Source organism: Pan paniscus, chromosome X (genome assembly GCF_029289425.2).
Source record: "Pan paniscus chromosome X, NHGRI_mPanPan1-v2.0_pri, whole genome shotgun sequence".
NCBI classification, from domain to species: domain Eukaryota; kingdom Metazoa; phylum Chordata; class Mammalia; order Primates; family Hominidae; genus Pan; species Pan paniscus.
The window spans coordinates 55,420,123-55,439,238 of NC_073272.2; the positions used below are offsets into that span (position 1 = coordinate 55,420,123).

At 44.9% G+C, this 19,116-nt stretch overlaps 1 protein-coding gene across 3 annotated transcripts in view; it reads right to left on the reverse strand.

Moving 5' to 3' along the window:
- PHF8 (PHD finger protein 8) overlaps nucleotides 1-15,700 on the reverse strand; it is a 108,797-nt gene extending 93,097 nt beyond the window's left edge. The window contains exons 1-2 of one of the 3 annotated variants that reach the window (XM_055106831.2): nucleotides 15,359-15,700; nucleotides 13,099-13,288 (exon numbers count right to left, since the gene is read on the reverse strand). In XM_055106831.2, the coding sequence (XP_054962806.1) occupies nucleotides 13,099-13,288; nucleotides 15,359-15,374 (206 nt within the window). In that variant the 5' untranslated portion in view covers nucleotides 15,375-15,700. The remainder of the gene's footprint in view (nucleotides 1-13,098; nucleotides 13,289-15,358) is intronic. The other 2 variants (XM_063601737.1, XM_055106830.2) reach the window with 2 other exon arrangements.
- Nucleotides 15,701-19,116: the final 3,416 nt, after the last annotated feature.

The following is a 19,116-nucleotide window of genomic DNA, read 5'->3' on the forward strand; positions in this document are numbered from 1 at the left end:
TCTTCCATGGTCTCTCTCTCAACTTACCATGCAGTTTTAATATGCTATTTACTGTCACGCTCCCTTGGGTATGGGGATAACTCAAGGGGCGAGTGCAGGCCCACACAAGTACCCTGGGGCCCTGCCCGGTGACTTAGTACACAGGGTACATGAACCCAACCGACTCTGTCCACACCTGCACCTGGGCCCAGTGCCCCAGGCAGCTAGCCAAGAACCTGTTCGGGGAGGTAGAATGGCAGCAGGAGGTAGAACCACATATGAGCCAAGACTCTTAAGTCCCCAGCGCACACTCCACTGTTCCATCACATACCAATCACAAAATCAAAGGCAAAATTATTAAGAATTTCAAGACAACCACCACAGAACATTAAACCTCAGGCATGGGGCACCATGTGACTATAACGATTGCACACCCATGAAGCCAGCTCTGCTCTAAAAAGCCAGCGGACTCTCAGTGCCATACTCTGTCTAGCTCTAGCCTCTGGGTTTCATCACATGTATCTCCTTCTACCTGGAACATTCCTGCTCTTCCTTTTCCCTGCTGCTGTGGCACCCCCACAACACTATCCCTATTTCAGCCTTCACCACGAGGCCTTGGAACTGCTCACTTTACCTGCTGTCTGTCCCCACTACATTTGCCAGATAGTGTATCTTATTTACCAAAAGTCCTCACCTTTCCCATCTCTCAGTCTTGCCTTACTTATTATTCAACAAACATCAACGTGCTAGACAACTCCTCATATCAGGGAGGCAGACAAATGAAAAATCGGGCTTCTGGCTGCACTGTCTCGATAGTTACCACCTGGGACCAAGGGTGGTAAATGCTGATTTGCTCTGAGTAGCTTCCTTAGTCAAGAGGATAATTATTATAGCACCAGGTCTTGTGATTAAGATGAGTTATCCCCATGGTATACTGCAAAGCCAAGCACACAGTAAGCAGTATTTGTTAAGTAAATGAGTGCATAAATTCAACAAATATTGATTGAGCAGACACTGCCCTCATGGACTGGACATTTTAGAGCGGGAGACAGAGAGGCAGTGTCAAAACAGTTTCGTAAGTGCTATAAAGTCAGTAAAGCAAGGTAACAGGATAGTGAGTGAATGAATTTGAAGTTAGCATAAAAGGCACTGAGAAAAAAACTGAGCTATGAACTTCACATATTATCACATTTAATCTCCACAACAAATCAGGGCCTTCCGTACAACATTCACAGACATTAAACACAGAAGCAGAGGTTTAAAGTACAGGCTTAGGAGCCAAACTGCCTGGGTTTGAATCTCACCTCTGCCACTCACTAGCTATGTGAACTTAAGCAATTTATACTTCACCTTTCTGCATCTCAGTTTCTGCATCTGTGAAATGGAAGTACTAATAGTACCCACTTCATAGGGTGGTTAAGAGGATTAAATGAGCTAAAATAGGTAAAGTACTTAAAGTTCCTGGCACATGTTAAGTATTAGCTATCATCATCATCATCGTTAATATTATCCTAATCTAACAGATGAGAAATCTGGGTCTGAGTGGTTAAGTAAATTGTTGGCAATTACAAAACTACTAAGTAGCAGAGCAGGATACAAATTCAGGACTTTGTGACTCTACTATATCACTACAATATGTAACCAGGATATAATGTGGGGTGATTAATACAGTCAAGTGTTATGAGCACTCCAAAATGGACGCTCAACTCTTCCAGGGATGTGGAACTGAGTGGGAGCTGAGACTTGGAGATGCCTGAGAGATGATGATTTTGCTCAAGATCCTGTCTGGCTTCTTATCTCCTCAACCTCTGCCTTCTGAGGGTACCCAAGGATCCAGGTCCAGACAGAGCACCATCTATAAAACCAGAAGCTGAAGCATCCACCATTCCCACCGCCCCACCCCTCCAACTCCAGGCACACAGGACTTACAGGAATGCAAAGGACACAGCAAGTTCCAGCGTACCTAGGAAGTGTCTCCTTTATGAGTTTGTCATACAACAGGTTTCACTGAATTCTGGATGCACCAATGGAATAACTTCATATGCACTGACATGCACACAGACAGACTGTTCTATCTCCAAAAAAAAAAAAAAACCCAAACAAAAAACCCTTTTGTGATCCCCTCAGTCTCTGCCCCATTACTCTAGTCCCCTTTACACCAAATTCTTCAAAATTGAGTCATTCTTGAGTTCCTTCTTCCACAACCCCAATCCAATCTATCAACAAATCCTGTATCAATATATATTCAAAATCCAACCACTTCTCATCATCACTGACTCTGCTTTAAGCCACCACTGCCTAACTAGACCAGAGTTTCTCAGATTTTAGGGAATATCAGAAACACCTGGTAAGCTTGTTAAAATACAGATTCCTAGGCCCCATCCCCAGACATCCTGATTCAGTAGGACTGGGTTGGGCCTATAAACATGCATTTCTAATGACCTCTCAGGTGATGCTGATGCTGCTGGTCCAGGGACCACACTTTAAGGAATAATGATCTACAGTAGCCCCCAAATTCTCCCTGCTTCTACCTTGCTCCTCACCTTTAGTCTATCCTCACAAGAGCCAAAACCTAAATCAGATCACAACTCTCACTTGCTCAAAAAACTTCTGTGGCTCCCATCCAGAGTAAAAACCAAGTCCTTACACCCTATACCCATGGTTTTTAAACTTTAGCGTGCATCTGAAGGGCTGTTAAACCACAGATTCTAGGGCTCCATCTCCAGAGTTTCTGATTCAGTCAGTCGGGGGTGGGATCCAAGAATTGGCCTAATCAGTTCCTAGATAATGCTGATCCTGCTGGTCTGGGAACCATACTTGGAAAATCACTGCTGTATATGATCTGCACACCCCCGACCCTTAACCTCAGCTTCTATTACTCTCCCCTCACTCACTCTGTTCCAATAGCATTGGACTGGACTGGTAGCATGCCAGGTCTGCTCCCCACTTGGGTCCTTTAAGTCCTCTACTTGAAACACTCTTCCCCTACTTACCAGCATGGTTCCCTTCCTCGCTTTCCTTCAGGCTCATAGGTAACCCATCTGTAATCATCCTGTATAAAGTAACCACTACTTCAACCCTGGGGTGGTACTCCTTCTCCTGCTCACCCTACTTTACTTTTCTCTAGACCATGTATTATCACTTGACACACTATATATTAAGCTGTTAGTTTACTGTCTCATGTTCACTGCCGTATCCCCCCTCCCCCACCCCAGTGTCCACAACAATGCCTGGCACATAGCACATATCTGATTTTCCCTATCTTCCATAACTTCTAACAACTTAAACAGTGCTTATATTGTCTATAATACTGTATTCTACAGTGAAAGTAGAGGAGACCCAGGTTTGATCTGTGGTCCAGCTGTCTGTGTAGCTTTGGGCACATTATTTAACCTATCACTGCTGGTTCTGGAACAATATGAAGTAGATGCACTCCTCCCTATCCCTCCAAGTACAGCTAAAAACCCTGGACAATATATACAAAACAAACATAAAACTCTGAAAGGTGAAGGGAAGAAAGCAGACCGACTAGAGACAGCAGGATCCACCCACCTAGCAGGTGGTGGATAGCACCAAAGACCAAGTGGGGAACCTGTACTTCCACCCCCACCTGGCAGTCATGAAGTGGTACCCCCTTTTCTGCCACTGGAGTGCAGTGTCTGAGAAGGCCTGCAAAAACAGAAGTCTTAAATAAGATCCAGGATCTCGTAACATAATGCCCCAAATGTCCAGAATATAATTAAAATAATTATTTGTCATACCAAGAACAAGGAAAATCACAACTCGAATAAGAAAAGAAAATCAACAGATGTTAAGACTGAGATGACACAGATGTTGGAATTATTTAAGAATTTTAAAGGCGCCATCATAAAAATGTTTCAATGAGCAATTAAGAACATGCCTGAAACAAATGAATAAATTGAAAGTGTCGCCGGGCACAGTGGCTCATGCCTGTAATCCCAGCACTTTGGGAGGCTGAGGTGGGCAGATCACGAGGTCAGGAGTTCGAGACCAGCCTGGCCAACATGGTGAAACCCCATTTCTACTAAAAATACAAAAGATAGCTGGGCGTGGTGGCATGTGCCTGTAATCCCAGCTACTCGGGAGGCTCAGGCAGGAGAATCGCTTGAACCCAGGGAGGCAGAGGTTGCAGTGAGCCGAGATCGCACCATTGCACTCCAGCCTGGGCAACAGAGTGAAACTCCATCTCAGAAAAAAATAATAATCATCATAATAAAATAAATAAATACATAGAAAGTGTCAGCAAAAATTAGCCAGGCATGGTGGTATGTGCCTTTAATCCCAGCTACTTGGGAGGCTGAGGCAGGAGAATCACTTGAACCCAGGAGGTGGAGGTTGAAGTGACCCAAGATCGCACCACTGCACTCCAGTCTAGGCCACAGAGCTAGACTCTTGTCTCAAAAAAAAAAAAAAAAAAAAAAAAAGAAAGTGTCAACAAAAAATAGAAAATCTCTTCAAACAAATAGAAGATATAGAAAAGAATCTAACAGAATTTTTAGAACTGAAAAATACAGTAACTTAATGAAAATTCTTTAGTAACTTAAATGAAAATTCAACAGCAGAATGGAGAAAACAGAGAAAAGAATCAGTAAGTTGAAGATAGAACAATAGAAATTATCCAATCTGAACAACAGAAAGAAAACAGATTGGAAAAAAAATGAACAGAGCCTCAGCAACCTACAGGACTACAACAAAAGACAAACCGGAACAAATCCACACTAAGACATGGCTTAATCAAATTCCTAAAAGCAAAAGACAAAGGAAAAATCTTGAAAGCAATGAGAGATAAATGACACATTACCTCAAGGAGAACACTAATTTGAATGACAGAGGCTCTCTCATCAGAAACCGTGGAGGGCAAAAGGAAGTAGCAGAACAGTTTTCAAGCGCTGAGATAAGAGAACTAGAAACCCAGAGTTCGATATGAAGTGAAAAGATCCCCTAAGAATTCAAGGGAAATCAAGATATTCTCAGATTAAGGAAAACTAAACGTATCTGTTGCCAACACTTATCCTAAAAGAATGAGTAGGCTGGGCACAGTAGCTCATGCCTGTAATCCCAGCACTTTGGGAGGCCGAGACGTGTGGATCATTTGAGGTCAGGAGTTCAAGACCAGCCTGGCCAAGATGGTGAAACCCCGTCTCTACTAAAAATACAAAAAATTAGCTGGGCGTGGTGGCGGGCGCCTGTAATTCCAGCTACTCTGGAGGCTGAGGCAGAGAATTGTTTAAACCTGGAGGGGCGGAGGTTGCAGTGAGCCGAGATCACGCCACTGCACTCCAGCCTGGGAGACAGAGCGAGACTTCGTCTCAAAAAAAAAAAAAAAAAATCAGCCAGGCATGGTGGTGCATGCCTGTAGTCCCAGCTACTGGGGGGTAGGGGGCTGAGGTGGGAGGATCACTTGAGCCCAGGAGGTTTAGGCTGCAGGTGAGCCGTGACTGTTCCACTACACTCCAGCCTGGGCAACACAGCAAGACTCTGTCTCAACAACAACAAAACGATTAATTAGATTATAAACAAAAGAACATTAAGGCATATAAAGAAAAGTAAAGTTTCAACCGGACATGGTGGCTCACGCTTGTAATCCCAGCACTTTGGGAGGCTGAGGCGGGCAGATCATGAGGTCAGGAGTTCGAGACCAACCTGGTCAACATAGTGAAAACTCGTCTCTACTAAAAATACAAAAATTAGCCGGCTATGGTGGACCACACCTGTAGTCCCAGCTACTCGGGAGGCTAAGGTGGGAGAATCGCATGAACCCAGGAGGCAGAGGTTGCAGTGAGCCGAGACCACATCATTGCACTCCAGCCTGGGTGACAGAGTGAGACTCTGTCTCAAAAAAAAAAAGGAAAAAGAAAAGTAAAGTTTCTACTCTTCAATCAAACTGGTAAAATGTCAAGAGCAGTTGCTTATGGTAAGTTATATGTATAATGTAATACCTAGAGCAAGTACTGAAAAAAGCAATACAGAGATAACTCGGGCCAAGAGCAGTAGTTCATGCCTGTAATCCCAGCACTTTGGGAGGCTGAGGTGGGAGGATCATCTGAAGCCAGAAGTCCAAGACCATCCCAGGCAACAAAGGGAGGTACCACCAACCTACACCCACACCCTCCCCACACAAAAAATTTTAAAAATTAGGGCACACAGTGGCACATGCTTGCAGTTTCAGCTATTGTAGAGGCTGAAGCATGAGGAGATTGCTTAAGCCCTGGAATTTGAGGCTGCAGTAAACCATAATCAAACCACTGCACTCCAGCCCAGGTGACATAGAGACCCTGTCTCAAAAATAAATGAATGAATGAATGAGTAGGCCGAGTGCAGTGGCTCACACCTGTAATCCCAGCACTTTGGGAGGCCGAGGCAGGCGGATCACCTGAAGTCAGAAGTTCAAGACCAGCCTGACGAACATGGAGAAACCCCGTCTCTACTAAAAATACAAAATTAGCTGGGCGTGGTGGCACATGCCTGTAGTCCCAGCTATTCAGGAGGCTGAGGCAGAAGAATCGCTTGAACCTGGGAGCCGGAGGTTGCGGTGAGCCAAATCGCACTCCAGCCTGGGCAACAAGAGCGAAACTCCATCTCAAAAAAAAAAAAAAAAAAAAGAAAAGAAAAAAGAAAAAATCAGCAAGGATTAGAAGAATTCAGCAACACCATTAACCAACAGTAGTTAATTGACATTTATAGAACACTCTACCCAAAAATGGCAGAATACACATTCTTTTCGAGTGATCATGAAACATTTACCAAGATGGACTCTGGGCTATAAAACAAATCTCAATAAATGTAAAGGAATTGAAATCATACAAAGTATATTCTCTGACCACTATCAAACTAGAAGTCAGTAACAAAACGATAACAGGAAACTCTACAAAAACTTAAAAATTAAACAACATACTTCTATACTTCATGGGTCAAACAGGAAGTTTCAAGGGGAATTTAAAAATGCCTTGAGGCAGCAGGAGGATCACTTTAGCCCAGGAGCTAGAGGCTGCAGTGAGCTATGATCCTGCCTCTGCAGTACCGCCTGGGCAACAGACTGAGACACTGTCTCAAAAAAAAAAAAAAAAAAAATTTTTTTTTTTTTTAATGCCTTGAACTACATGAAAAGGGAAAATGTAACATATTAAAATCTATTGGTGCTGAGAAGAAAATTAACAGCTAAAGGCTTACATTAGAAAAGAAAGAAAGGCCGGGTGCTGTGGGTCACGCCTGTAATCCCAACACTTTGGGAGGCCGAGGCGGGTGGATCACCTGAGGTCAGGAGTTCGAGACTAGCCTGGCCAACATGGTGAAACCCCATCTCTATTAAAAATACAAAAAATTAGCTGGGCGTGGTGGCGAGCGCCTATAATCCCAGCTAGTAGGGAGGCTGAGGCAGGAAAATCACTTGAACCCGGGAGGTGGAGGTTGCAGCGAGCCGAGATCGCGCCATTGCACTCCAGCCTGGGCAACAGGCTGTTTCAGAAAAAATAAAAAATAAAAAAAAAAAGAAAAGAAAGTCTCAAATCAATAATCTAATCTCCCACCTCAAGAAACTAGATAGAGAGCAAAATAAACCAAAGGAGGAAAAAAATAATAAAGGCAGAGGTCAATTAAATTGAAAACAGAAAGACAACAGAAAAAGTCAATGAAACAAAAAGCTTGTTCTTTGAAAAGATCCATAAAACTGACAAACCTCTAGCAAGTCTGACAAATGCGAAGACAAATTTTTTTTGTTTGTTTTCGGTTTTTTTGAAACAGGGTCTCGCTCTGTCACCCAGGCTGGAGTGTAGTGGCATGATCACAGTTCACTGAAGCCTCAACTTCCTGGGCTCAAGCAATCCTCCCACCTCAGCCTCCCGGGGAGCTGGGACTATAAGCATGTGCCACCCACCCTGCTAATTTTTGTATTTCTTGTAGAGACGGGGTTTTACCATGTTGCCCAGGCTGGTTTTGAACTCCTGGGCTTAAGCAATCCACCAGCCTTGGCCTCCCAAAGTGCTGGGATTATAGGCATGAATGACATCACATGCCCAGCCTGATACATTTTTAGTATCACTAATGAAACAAAATTATCACTACAGCACCTGAAGATATCAAAAGGATAATAAAGAAATACTATGAACAATTCTACAAACATAAATTTGACAACTTAGATGAAATGGGTCAATTCTTGGAAAGTACACATCCAACATAAAATAGGTAATTTGAATAGTCCTATAACTACTAAATGGAATAATTTTTAAAACTCCCCAAAAAGATAAAGATAATTAGGCGAAGTGGTTAGCATAGTGAGTGGAACACTAGCTTGTGCTCAATAAACGATAGCTATAACCATTTTATTTAAATCATCACAACCTCTCAGGGAAACTAAGGCTTCACAGATAAGAAATTATTTGCTAATATGTAACAGAATCAGAATTTGAACCCAGATCTGAAATCAGTGTCCTTTCCTCTAGAGTTAAAAATCCACACCAAAGTTATTCCCTTGGGCATGTATCAACCAATATTTCTTTTATAAACAGGAAAACTGTAGAGTGAAATTTGTGCTAAAAATCCCAGAAATCAATAAATGCTTGCCAACTAGTTTTCTCCACTATTTTACAGCAATGATTCTCAAATGTTAGGGTGAATCAGGATCACTTGTTTGTTAAAATATAGACTGCTGAGTCCAAGTCCTAGCCCAAGAAATTGCATTTTGAACAAATTCCCAGTTGATGAACTGTACTTTAAAAAAGTTCGTTCCTCCTGTGTTAGCTCACTTAGGAATTAAAAAAGAATAATATAAAAAGAATGTTCATTCCAATTTTTCTGTACCAAAAAAAGAGAATGACTGGTATACAATAATGATATGTTAGTCCATCCATCCCTCAGTATCAGAAGCTATCACACTCCGCAGAAGGGGAAGGAATCAAGACAGGATAATGTTCTAAATCAGTGGTTCTCAAGGGTGGGCCCTTCTTACCTACTGAATCAGAAACACTGTAGCTAGGGCATCCCTAACTTGTGTTTCATCAGGTCTTCCAAGTGAGTCTGATACATGCTGAAGTTTGAGAACCACCGCTGTACAAATCAAAGTGTTTTTGCAAAATCCAGCTTCTTACAGGAAGAATGAAGCAATACCATGTTTTTTGCACTTCTGAGAACCTGGGCTCTGGAATCAAATAATTCAAAGTTCAAATCCACACTCAGAAAGTCACTTAACTTCCACGAATTCCAGATTCTCAGCTGCAAAATGGAATAGTTGCCTCCCTTGTTATAACCTTTCCAGAAAGTAACTTGGCATTATATTCCATAATCCCTAGCTGGACTTCAAGAAATCTATCCTACAAAAGTCACTAGAGGCCGGGCATGGTGGCTCACACCTGTAATACCAGCACTTTGGGAGGTCAAGGTGGGTGGATCACGAGGTCAGCAGTTCGAGACCAGCCTGACCAACATAGTGAAACCCTGTCTCTACTAAAATACAAAAATGAGCCGGGTGTGGTGGCGCGCACCTGTAATCCCAATTACTCAGAAGGCTGAGGCAGGAGAATCACTTGAACCCAGGAGGCAGAGGTTGCAGTGAACCGAGATCATGCCACTGCACTGCAGCTTGGGCGACAGAGTGAGACTCTGTCTCAAAAAAAAAAAAAAAGTCACTAGAGATATGAACAGATTTCTATCACCTCTAGGTATTTGTGGATTTAAAATTTGTTGGCTTAACTCTTGCAAGCAACCATAAAAAGTCCACAGTATGTAGTAATTTCCAATTGTGCTGAAGTACAAACTTAAATGGCGCACTATAAGCCTGGTGTGTTTCTGTGAGCAATGCACTGAGTAAGCAAGAGCAGCCACCCCCAAGGACCTGATTCTCAGCTAGCTTCCTTGTTCAGTGGGGGCCCATAGAGAGAAGCAAAAGAGATTTTTAAAATTTGGTGTATTTCATGGAAAAAAATTAAGGCAGTTAACTTGTGTTAGAGTGTACACAGAAACACACAACTCACCACAGAAATGTGATTAAAGAGGGGCCTGGCCCATAAGCCCATTTCTGTATTTGTAAGTTTAGAATTCTTTGAGGCCTCAATGGTGCTCCTTATAAATAAATGTCAAGTATCTACTAGGCAAAGATGCTTTCCATAATGTTTTTGTTTTAATCAGCACTCATATCAAGATGCAAAACCTTTCCAGAACGCCCAAAGTTTCCTCACATTATTTATAATATAAAAAAGTACAAATAATGTTCAAAAAAGTACAATGTCCAACCATAAAGGAAATTACCAAATTAACCGGTGACACATATATATTGTGGGATATCAGAAATCAAGTTTAGCTGAATATTTAATGAACTGGCAATTACATTGTAACATTAACTAGAAATAAAAAATAGGTTGTAAAATGGTATTTATAACGCAATCCCATCTTGTAAAAATATGTTTATATTCTAAGTCAAAAGATGGGAGTTAATGCAACAACAAATTTAACAGTGGATTGTGCCAGACAGTAGTAGACTTAGGTGAGTTATATTTCCTTATTCTTTTTCTGTGTTTTCTACAACAAGCAGGTCTCACTATAAAAGCAAGAAAAAATTAAGAACATTATTTAAAAGAGAAATATCCAACTTTCAGGCTTGCATATAGACTAAATAATTTATCCCAAGTCCCTGTCATGGGGTCCGGCAGACATAAGCAGTCAGGAAGCATTCATTCCTGTTCCCTGTTTCCAGAGTGAGGAGTTAGCAGGAGCCCATTTTACAGGTCTGAACCTACACATTTCCCATACAATCCAAAGTAAGGGCCCCAGGCAACAGCTTTTTTTCATGAAGACTCATTAACTCATTCAAAAATGTACTCAGCATCTATTACATGTTTAGCACTGAACTAGGTTCTGGGGATACCAAAAATGAAAAGAAGACATCTCTGCCCTCAGGAAGCTCTGGCTAATGAATGACACAGATATATTTATAACTATGATATGATTAAATAATTACTTTTTAATAAAGACGCACACAAAGTGCAATGGGAACCAAGAGGAAGAAGGACTTTTACACCTTTTACAGTCTGTGAGTTGCAAAGGGGAGAGGGCATTAGTGGGAGTTTGCACGTACAAAGACAAAAAGGCATAAAGGAGTATAAAATTTTCCCAGAACTATAGGTAGTTCACTCTTGCTAGGACATAAAGAACAAGAGAGGAGGAGTGGCAGGAAATGAGAATAAATAAGTAGATCACAAAAGGTCTTGTCTGTCATATAAAGGATACTGAATTTTATCCCAGAGACGAACCACTGAAAGAAGAATGTTAAGCTGAGGAGTGACTTGATCAGCACTAGCAAAGACACCAGGAATCCTGAAAGACATCTTAATCCCCACTTATTTTCAGGGCAAAGGAAAAGGTCCCACCCTCTAGGGTTGTCCCCTCTTAAATAACATGAGGTAGTAAAACAGAACTCTGTGCCGGGCACACAAGGGCACACAATAAATATTCAATAGAGATCAGTTAAACATGAATTTGGATACGGGGCAAGGGGGCAGTCCCCGCTGAGGGCAGGATTTTAGCAGCACCAGCACCTATAGTTTGGTCTTGAGTGTGATAAACAGAAATAGCTTGCTAGGCATAGTGGCTCATGCCTGTAATCCTAGCACTGTGGGAGGCTGAGGCGGGCGGATCGCTTGAGGTCAGGAGTTTGAGACCAGCCTGGCCAACATGGTGAAACTCCATCTCTATCAAAAAAGTACAAAAAAATTTGCCGGGCGTGGTGGCGTGCACCTGTAATCCCAGCTACTCGGGAGGCTGAGGCAGGAGAATCGCTTGAACCCGGGAGGCAGAGGTTGCAGTGAGCTGAGATCATGCCATTGCACTCCAGCCTGGGTGACAAGAGTGAGACCTTGTCTCAAATAAAAAAAAAAAAAAAAGAAAAAAAAAAGAAAAAAAGAAAAAGAAATAGCCCCTCTGGAGGAGACCAGACAACTGAAAATTCTAGAATCTAACAAGCAACAGGAGGAGGGTGCCATACACTGTTTTGTTGTGCTCCAGTGTACAAAGCCCCCTCAAGGTTGTCTTTCCATAGCTGAGATTTAAATCCCATTAATGAAATATTAGTTTTATCGTACACACTAACCTCTCCGGAATTCTGGGTGACAGGTGCTTATGTGCACACACGGTTAACTGAAGGAAATTCATCAGTGGTTTTACTCCTGTTTTACCCAGCATCTATTCTGCTTAATTCAATTTAGTTGGATGGTGCTGCAGATAAATGCTGTAGAAATAAAATACTCTTCCATTTCTGCCTCCATTTATGGAGTACATCCAAACTGCTTTGCAAAGTCAGAAAGGATGTATTTGATAACATTTTATAGCTGAAGACAATGAGGCTCAGAAAAGCAAAGCAACTTGTGCATGGTCACTCTGAAACTAAGTACAAAGCCACAACTTAAATCCCTGTTTATGGACTCAACTATCTCAAATAAGCAACACTGTTTTCCCAAAAGCCAGTGTCTGAGGCAGAACATAATTGTCAGACTATAAAAATGATGGCCCGGCACGGTGGCTCACGCCTGTAATCCCAGCACTTTGGGAGGCCGAGGCAGGCAGATCTCCAGAGGTCGGGAGTTCCAGACCAGCCTGATCAACATGGAAAAACACCGTCTCTACTAAAAATACAAAATCAGCTGGGTGTGGTGGTGCATGCCTGTAATCTCAGCTACTTGGAGGCTGGGGCAGGAAAATCGCTTGAACCTGGGAGGCAGAGGTTGCTGTGAGCCGAGATCGCGCCATTGCACTCCAGCCTGGGCAACGAGCGAAACTCCGTCTCGAAAAAAAATACAACAAAATAAAAAATAAAATAGAGAAGAATATAAAAATGATTCTTTGTAACAGGAAAGAAAAGGGGGGGTTCTTATAAATCTAAAAAAACACTCAAAAGAAAAGTGCAAAGAAGAAATACATAGGGGAAAACACAGGAAAAGGAGAAACCAGAGGCTAATGTCAGCTAGGTCCTGTTCTGCAAGGAGAGATGGCAGAACCTGAGTCTGGGAGAGGGGGTTCTGAGCCGGAATCTAAAAACAGAGCTGAGAAAGGAAGAGAGAGCAAGTGAACACACCTGGCCACCGCACCCTGTGTAGCCTGGCCTGCCCTCCTTACCTGCCATGAAACCAGTCCTGGCACATGTCACACTCGATCATGAAGCGGGTCACATCGTAAGGCAGCCGGCAGAGGCAATACACCGGCACCGAGGCCATCTTCGCTCGGCCCTGGAGCGTTCTGCGGCCGGCCAGGTTCGTCGTGTCAAGAGGGGCGGGAGGCGGCAGCACGCGTCCTCTCTGGACGATAGCTAGGCACAAATAACACTTTTTACAGAGTGAATCAGCCCCCGCCCCCCACCCCCTTGCACCAACCCTCAGTTCTCCAATAGAGAGTTACCGCCGCCGGGATGCAACACAGCTGGTGCGGCTGTAGGGGGCAACCAGAGAAAGTCCGCCCGGCCCTTAGAATTTCTTTCACACGTAAAGAACGGAGCTCAACCTTCCAGGCTTCCCACCGCCCCCACACTCTCCACTCCCCACCCCCCACCTTCTTCGGCCCCGTTGTCAGTGATAACTTCTTTCCGGGTTTCAAGAAAATACCTGAAGCCTTTTCGGGAAGCTTCTCTCATCTCTCACTGAACCCTCCCCTAGCTGACCCCTGTTTCACAGGGCTCCCTCTATTATGACGCAAACCACAGCGTCAAAAATGAGGCTGGGGGTATCTCAAGACAAGACCCTCCTCTCACCACCTGAAATAGGGCCAACCAGAGAGAGATAAGGGATCCCTGAAAGTCTCTTCAGGTTACTCAAAGCCTTCACGAACAAGACAGACAAGACTAGGCGCCCAACTCAAATCAACAGTTCTGGGGTCGTGTTCGGAGAGTTTAAATAATCCTTTCCATCACTCTCAATATCATTCCTTCCCCGACCAGTCAGGAGTCTCATCACCCCCAAAACTGAAATAAATATACATCTCTAAACTGACCAGCTCGTTCTGTACTTTAAAGATGACAGGGTTCTGGCTGCATCCCTGAAACTCAAAAGGATCTATTCAAAACCCCTCAAACTGACTAGAATTTCCTCACACTCCCGAAACTAAGCAAGGATTCTTTTGCATCGCTCGGAAACTGGCAGCGTTTCCTTGCAGCCCCCCCTCAAACTGATGAGAGCTCCCTAGTCTCCCCAGATGTTCAGGTACCTCACAGTATATCCTAAAACTGACAGTAATACCCTCGCAGCCCCCAAAACTTACAGCAATCTTAACGCTTCCCCAACTGACAGGAACCTCCTCACGCCCCAAACCTGACAAGAACGTCTTCGGTCCAGAATCCTACAGGGACCTCCTCATGCTTTGGGCTGCCCTTGCCCAAAGCGTGGACTCCACGCCCGCGGAGCTCAGCCCCAGCGACACGCCGGCAGCCGGGCTAGCTCCGGGACTGCGAAGCGCCTCAGCGGAGGCTCGTCCGGTAGTTCCGGCCCCTACGGCGACGCGCGTCGAATTCTGGGATAGTCCCCGTACCGCCGGGAACCTCGCTCGCCTTCCCCTCGAGCCCCCCGCTGGGTCGCGCGGCGCCAGCCGCTCAACGGTGCTTCAGAGCAGCCTCCTCCACAACATTCCCCTCGGCCCGGCCGTTCGGGCCTACTGGAGACCGCGGCTTGGGCCTAGTCTGGCGGCCGCCCGGCGAACGGGCAAGTGGCGTCGTCGCTGGGCCGGCAGGAGATACTCGCGAGGAAACCAACGGGGAAAGAGATGAACCGGCCGCCACGTCCGAGGCACACGGCCCGAAAAGTCGCTGGGAGAAGCCCAGTGGCGGTGGTAGGCAATTCGGAGTAGTCAATAAAGTTTATTCAAAACAATGAGGAAGTTGAGGCGGAGAGGGGAGGAGAAATACGGGATAAACAGCTACCATGTTGAGAGTGGCAGCGCTACCCAGACAACCAAGGCGACCGCCATCTTATGAGGGCTGGACTCGCGAGGTGAGCGCGGCGCAGGCGGGGAACCGCGAGCCGCCGGCTCCCGGGTGACGTCATCAGGGGGGCGGGGCGCCACCTTGAGAAAGGAGGGCGGTTCTCAGCCACCTTTGGACCCGCTCGTCTCTTTAAGGTGCCCAATCGCCGCTGAAGACCTTGAGCCCAGAGGCGGAGAAGCCGCCATCTTAGGCGAGGCAGACGTTTGGCTCCATTTTGAGTGGGGCCCGAAACTTCCTAGCTTTCCCCCTCCTCCGGGCAAACAGGGAGTTCAGCTACCCCGACTCGCACACTCCTCCTCCCCAGCCTTCTCCTCCTATGAGAGGAGGTGAACTCGGTGACTCCAAACTACAAAATTAATAGGTGGCGGCGGGGGCGGGCTTCAGCCGGGGTAGAGGCGGAGTACTCACCGCGGCTCCTGTTCATTGAGCACCTTCGATAGGCTGGGCTCTTTCCCACGGTCTCTGCGTTGTTGGTTCTTCCCCCTGTGAAGGAAGCTCTGTGATTATCACCAAATGAAGGCAGGGGCTTCGAGAAGCCAAGTGACTTGAGTCCCGGAGCAGAGACGTTGAACCTTGTGCCCTGTGCTACCCGCGTTCTGTCCCCAGGCCCTCAGTGTAGTTCCTCTGTAAAGCTGCTGCCAACTCCACAACTCCCTCTGAACTCTTCTTTGACCCTACTGTTTCACTTCAGTTCAAATACAGTTCAAGGATTTGTTTGCACCTGTCCCACAATTTTCTGACTATAGCCTGAGGGGAGGGGAGAGGAGGGGGGATGAGAGGAAAGGCTGAGTTAGTGGAGCTTTGCTGAGTTAGTGGAGCTTCATACATATGCTTCAAGATGGCCTAGGTTTTCTCAAACATTCTAGAAAATTCTCTAGGAGTTATCTTACTATTTCATTTTCTTAAAGGGTCCCATTGCTTTAAAAAAGAAATGTGTGCGTGCACACAATTTACTAACCAGTGATGGTGGGGTAGGCCCTGGGGATGCAATGGTGAAAACAGGGCCTCTGGAGTGGGAGGGCATCTGCCAGTGCAGGAAACAAAGTTGCGAGTAAACAATTGGAATAGAAGGCACAGTAAGCACACAAATACCACCTGCAAAATGACCTTTGCAAAATGCAACATGAAGCTACAAAAGAGCCTTACAAGCTGCTTGCAGCTGCTGTAAGAAAGACGGCAGGGGGACATGGACGATGTAAGTTCACTTAAATAAACAAGCGAGAACATTGTACTCAAAAGGATCAACGTGTACAAATGCATGGAGGCACATAGAAAAATATTTACTAAAAGTTGAATATTGTTGGAACAAGGAAAACAGAAGAGAGATAGGTAGGAGGTCAAACAGTAAAGGGTCACAACATGAAAGATTGCGAAATGCAAAAGAGTTTAGATTGTATGCAGTTAGCAAAAAGAAAACACAGGTTTTTGAGCAGGAGTAGCTTAGTCTCATATTTGTGACTTACCCAGAGGATGGTTTAGGGTTTTTTTTTTTTTTTATGTTTGTTGTTTTAGAGACAAGGTCTCACTCTGTCAACTCAGGCTGGGCGGTCATAGCTCACTGCACCCTAGAACTCCTGGACTCAAGCGGTCCTTCCGCCAGAGCCTCATGAGTAACTGAGACTATAGGCGCACACCACCACACTTGGTTATTTTTTATTTTTTATAGAGCCCAGGCCTCGCTATATTGCTCAGGCTGGTCTCAAACTCCTGGTTTCAGATCCTCTAAAAGCGCTGGGATTACAGGCCTGAGCCACTGCACTGAAAGGTCCAGGTTTAATGGGACCTGAAGCTTATATGGTTTGGGGGAGAAAGGGTGAGACGTCTTTAAGAAAAAAATAGCCGGGCGCGGTGGCTCATGTCTGTAATCCTAGCACTTTGGGAGGCCGAGGCGGGCGGATCACGAGTTCAGGAGTTCGAGACCAGCCTGGCCAACATGGTGAAACGCCATATCTACTAAAAATAAAAATATTAGCCGTGTGTGGTGGCACATGCCTGCAGTCCCACGTACACAGGAGGCTGAGGCAGGAGAATCGCTTGAACATGGGAGGCGGAGGTTGCAGTGATCCGAGACTGTGTCATTGCAGTCCAGCCTGGGTGACAGAGCGAGACTCCATCTCAAAAAAAAAAAATGACTTATGAATACAAAATTAGGTTCAAAGGTAGGCAGTAAGAGTATTTCTACAAGCAATTCCTACACCTGGGTAATAATTACGAAGAGAAGTGATACAAGGCACATGTAAATGTACCATGGGGCCGGGTGCAGATTGCATGTCTGTAATCCCAGCACTTTGGGAGGTCAAGATGGGAGGATCACTTGAGCCCAGGAGTTCAAGACCAGGCTGGGCAACATAGTGAAACCCTGTCTCTACAAAATAAAAATAAAATGAATTTTTAAATAACAAATATCCCATGAAACCCAACCTAAATATATCCCCCAAATCAACTTCCCCTTAGGTGGATCTCAAAAATGTCAGGCAGCTCCAACACCACCTAATGCAAGGGAATGTATGGCCAGGCCCTCAGTGGAAAGGGACAGCGCTTTGAACCAATTGTTGTTTAAATGTATTTTGTGAACTTTATAAAACACATCACCATGTGACCCTATGGAAAGTGACAGGTCCTGCAGTTTAAGATTTCTTAGCTTCACAAGGAGTCAGGAGGAATGAGGCTGTTTCACTAGTGTTGGGGGGAAAAAATTGGTCCAGGATAGTTTGGGAAAGGGTAGAAAAAGATGAGATAATTTGGATATTTTGGAGGTTGACTAGGCAGTGTTTGGAAACTGATAATAGCAGATGAGTGAGTGAAAGGGGTGTGAGTTCACTTCTGGGTTGAGTGTCAGCATAGATGACGGTGCCACTGAATGAACTGGGCTACGCAGAAGAGAAAACAGATTTGGTGGGGAGGAGACTAAATTTAATTTGGACTATGTTGAGTTCAGGTGTGTGTGGAACATTAATTCCCTCACCCAACAGTTCTTTATTAATCTACTATGCATCATGCACTGTGCTAGGTGCTGAGGATGTTGAGGTACCCCAGATAAGGCCCTGGCCTGCATGCAGCTGACAGTCTACTGGCGGAAACAGTCAATGATCAAATAAAATTTTATTAATATGTGAATGAAATTCACATATGTTCTTGAACACCTACTGTTAGGCACTGGGGATTTAGGGGTAAACAAAACAGACAAGTCCCCGCCCTCCTGTGACTCATTTCCAGCAAGGGAGACGGATAAAAAGTGAGGCAAATCAGAGAATTTCCAATTGAGGTGAGTGCTATCAGGAAAGTAAGACCAGTTATGAGATAGAGAATGATTTGAAAGGAAAGCAGTCTATTTTAGATAAGGTAGTCAAGGAAGGGTTCTCAGAGAAGGTGACAGGAGCTGAGACCTGAATAAGAAAAGAGCTAGCTAGGGACAAAGGCAAAAGGAATCAAAAGTGTTGGCCGGGTGTGGTGGCTCACACCTGTAATCTCAGCACTTTGGGAGGCCGAGGCGGGTGGATCACGAGGTCAAGAGATCGAGACCATCCTGGCCAACATGGTGAAACCCCATCTCTACTAAAAATACAAAAAATTAGCTGGGTGTGGTGGCACGTGCCTGTAGTCCCAGCTACTCAGGAGGCTGAGGCAGGAGAATCGCGTGAACCCGGGAGGCAGAGCTTGCGGTGAGCTGAGATTGTGCCACTGCACTCCAGCCTGGGCGACAGAGCAAGACTCCATCTCAAAAAAAAAAAAAAAGAAGTGCTAAAGCCCTAAGATGGGGGCAAGAGGACTGGGTGGGCTACAGGTGGGGGTCAGGGTCTCCAAGCCTGAATTAGAGACCCTGTGTGTACCCTTAGGGAATAGACGATCTAATAAATTAACAAAACAAGGAGGCTGGAAAAGGTCAAACCCTAAGTGCTACGTAGAGGTTTGAGCAACCTGTGTGGTGTGGGAACAAAGAGGCAGTCACAGTTAATTCAAACACATTCAGTGGGTGTGTGAGGAAAGGCTTCACAAGAGGTAGCATTGGACCTAGGTACAGTGGTACCTACCCCGACTCCTAAAATTCCTCCCCAGTGTCTTTGAGAGGTGGGGAGTGGACAAAGGATATTGGGAAAGGCAAAGCTGCCAGGGGTCTGAACCAGAGGCAGTCAGATTTGCTGACAAAGGAAGTCTTGCCACTGCTA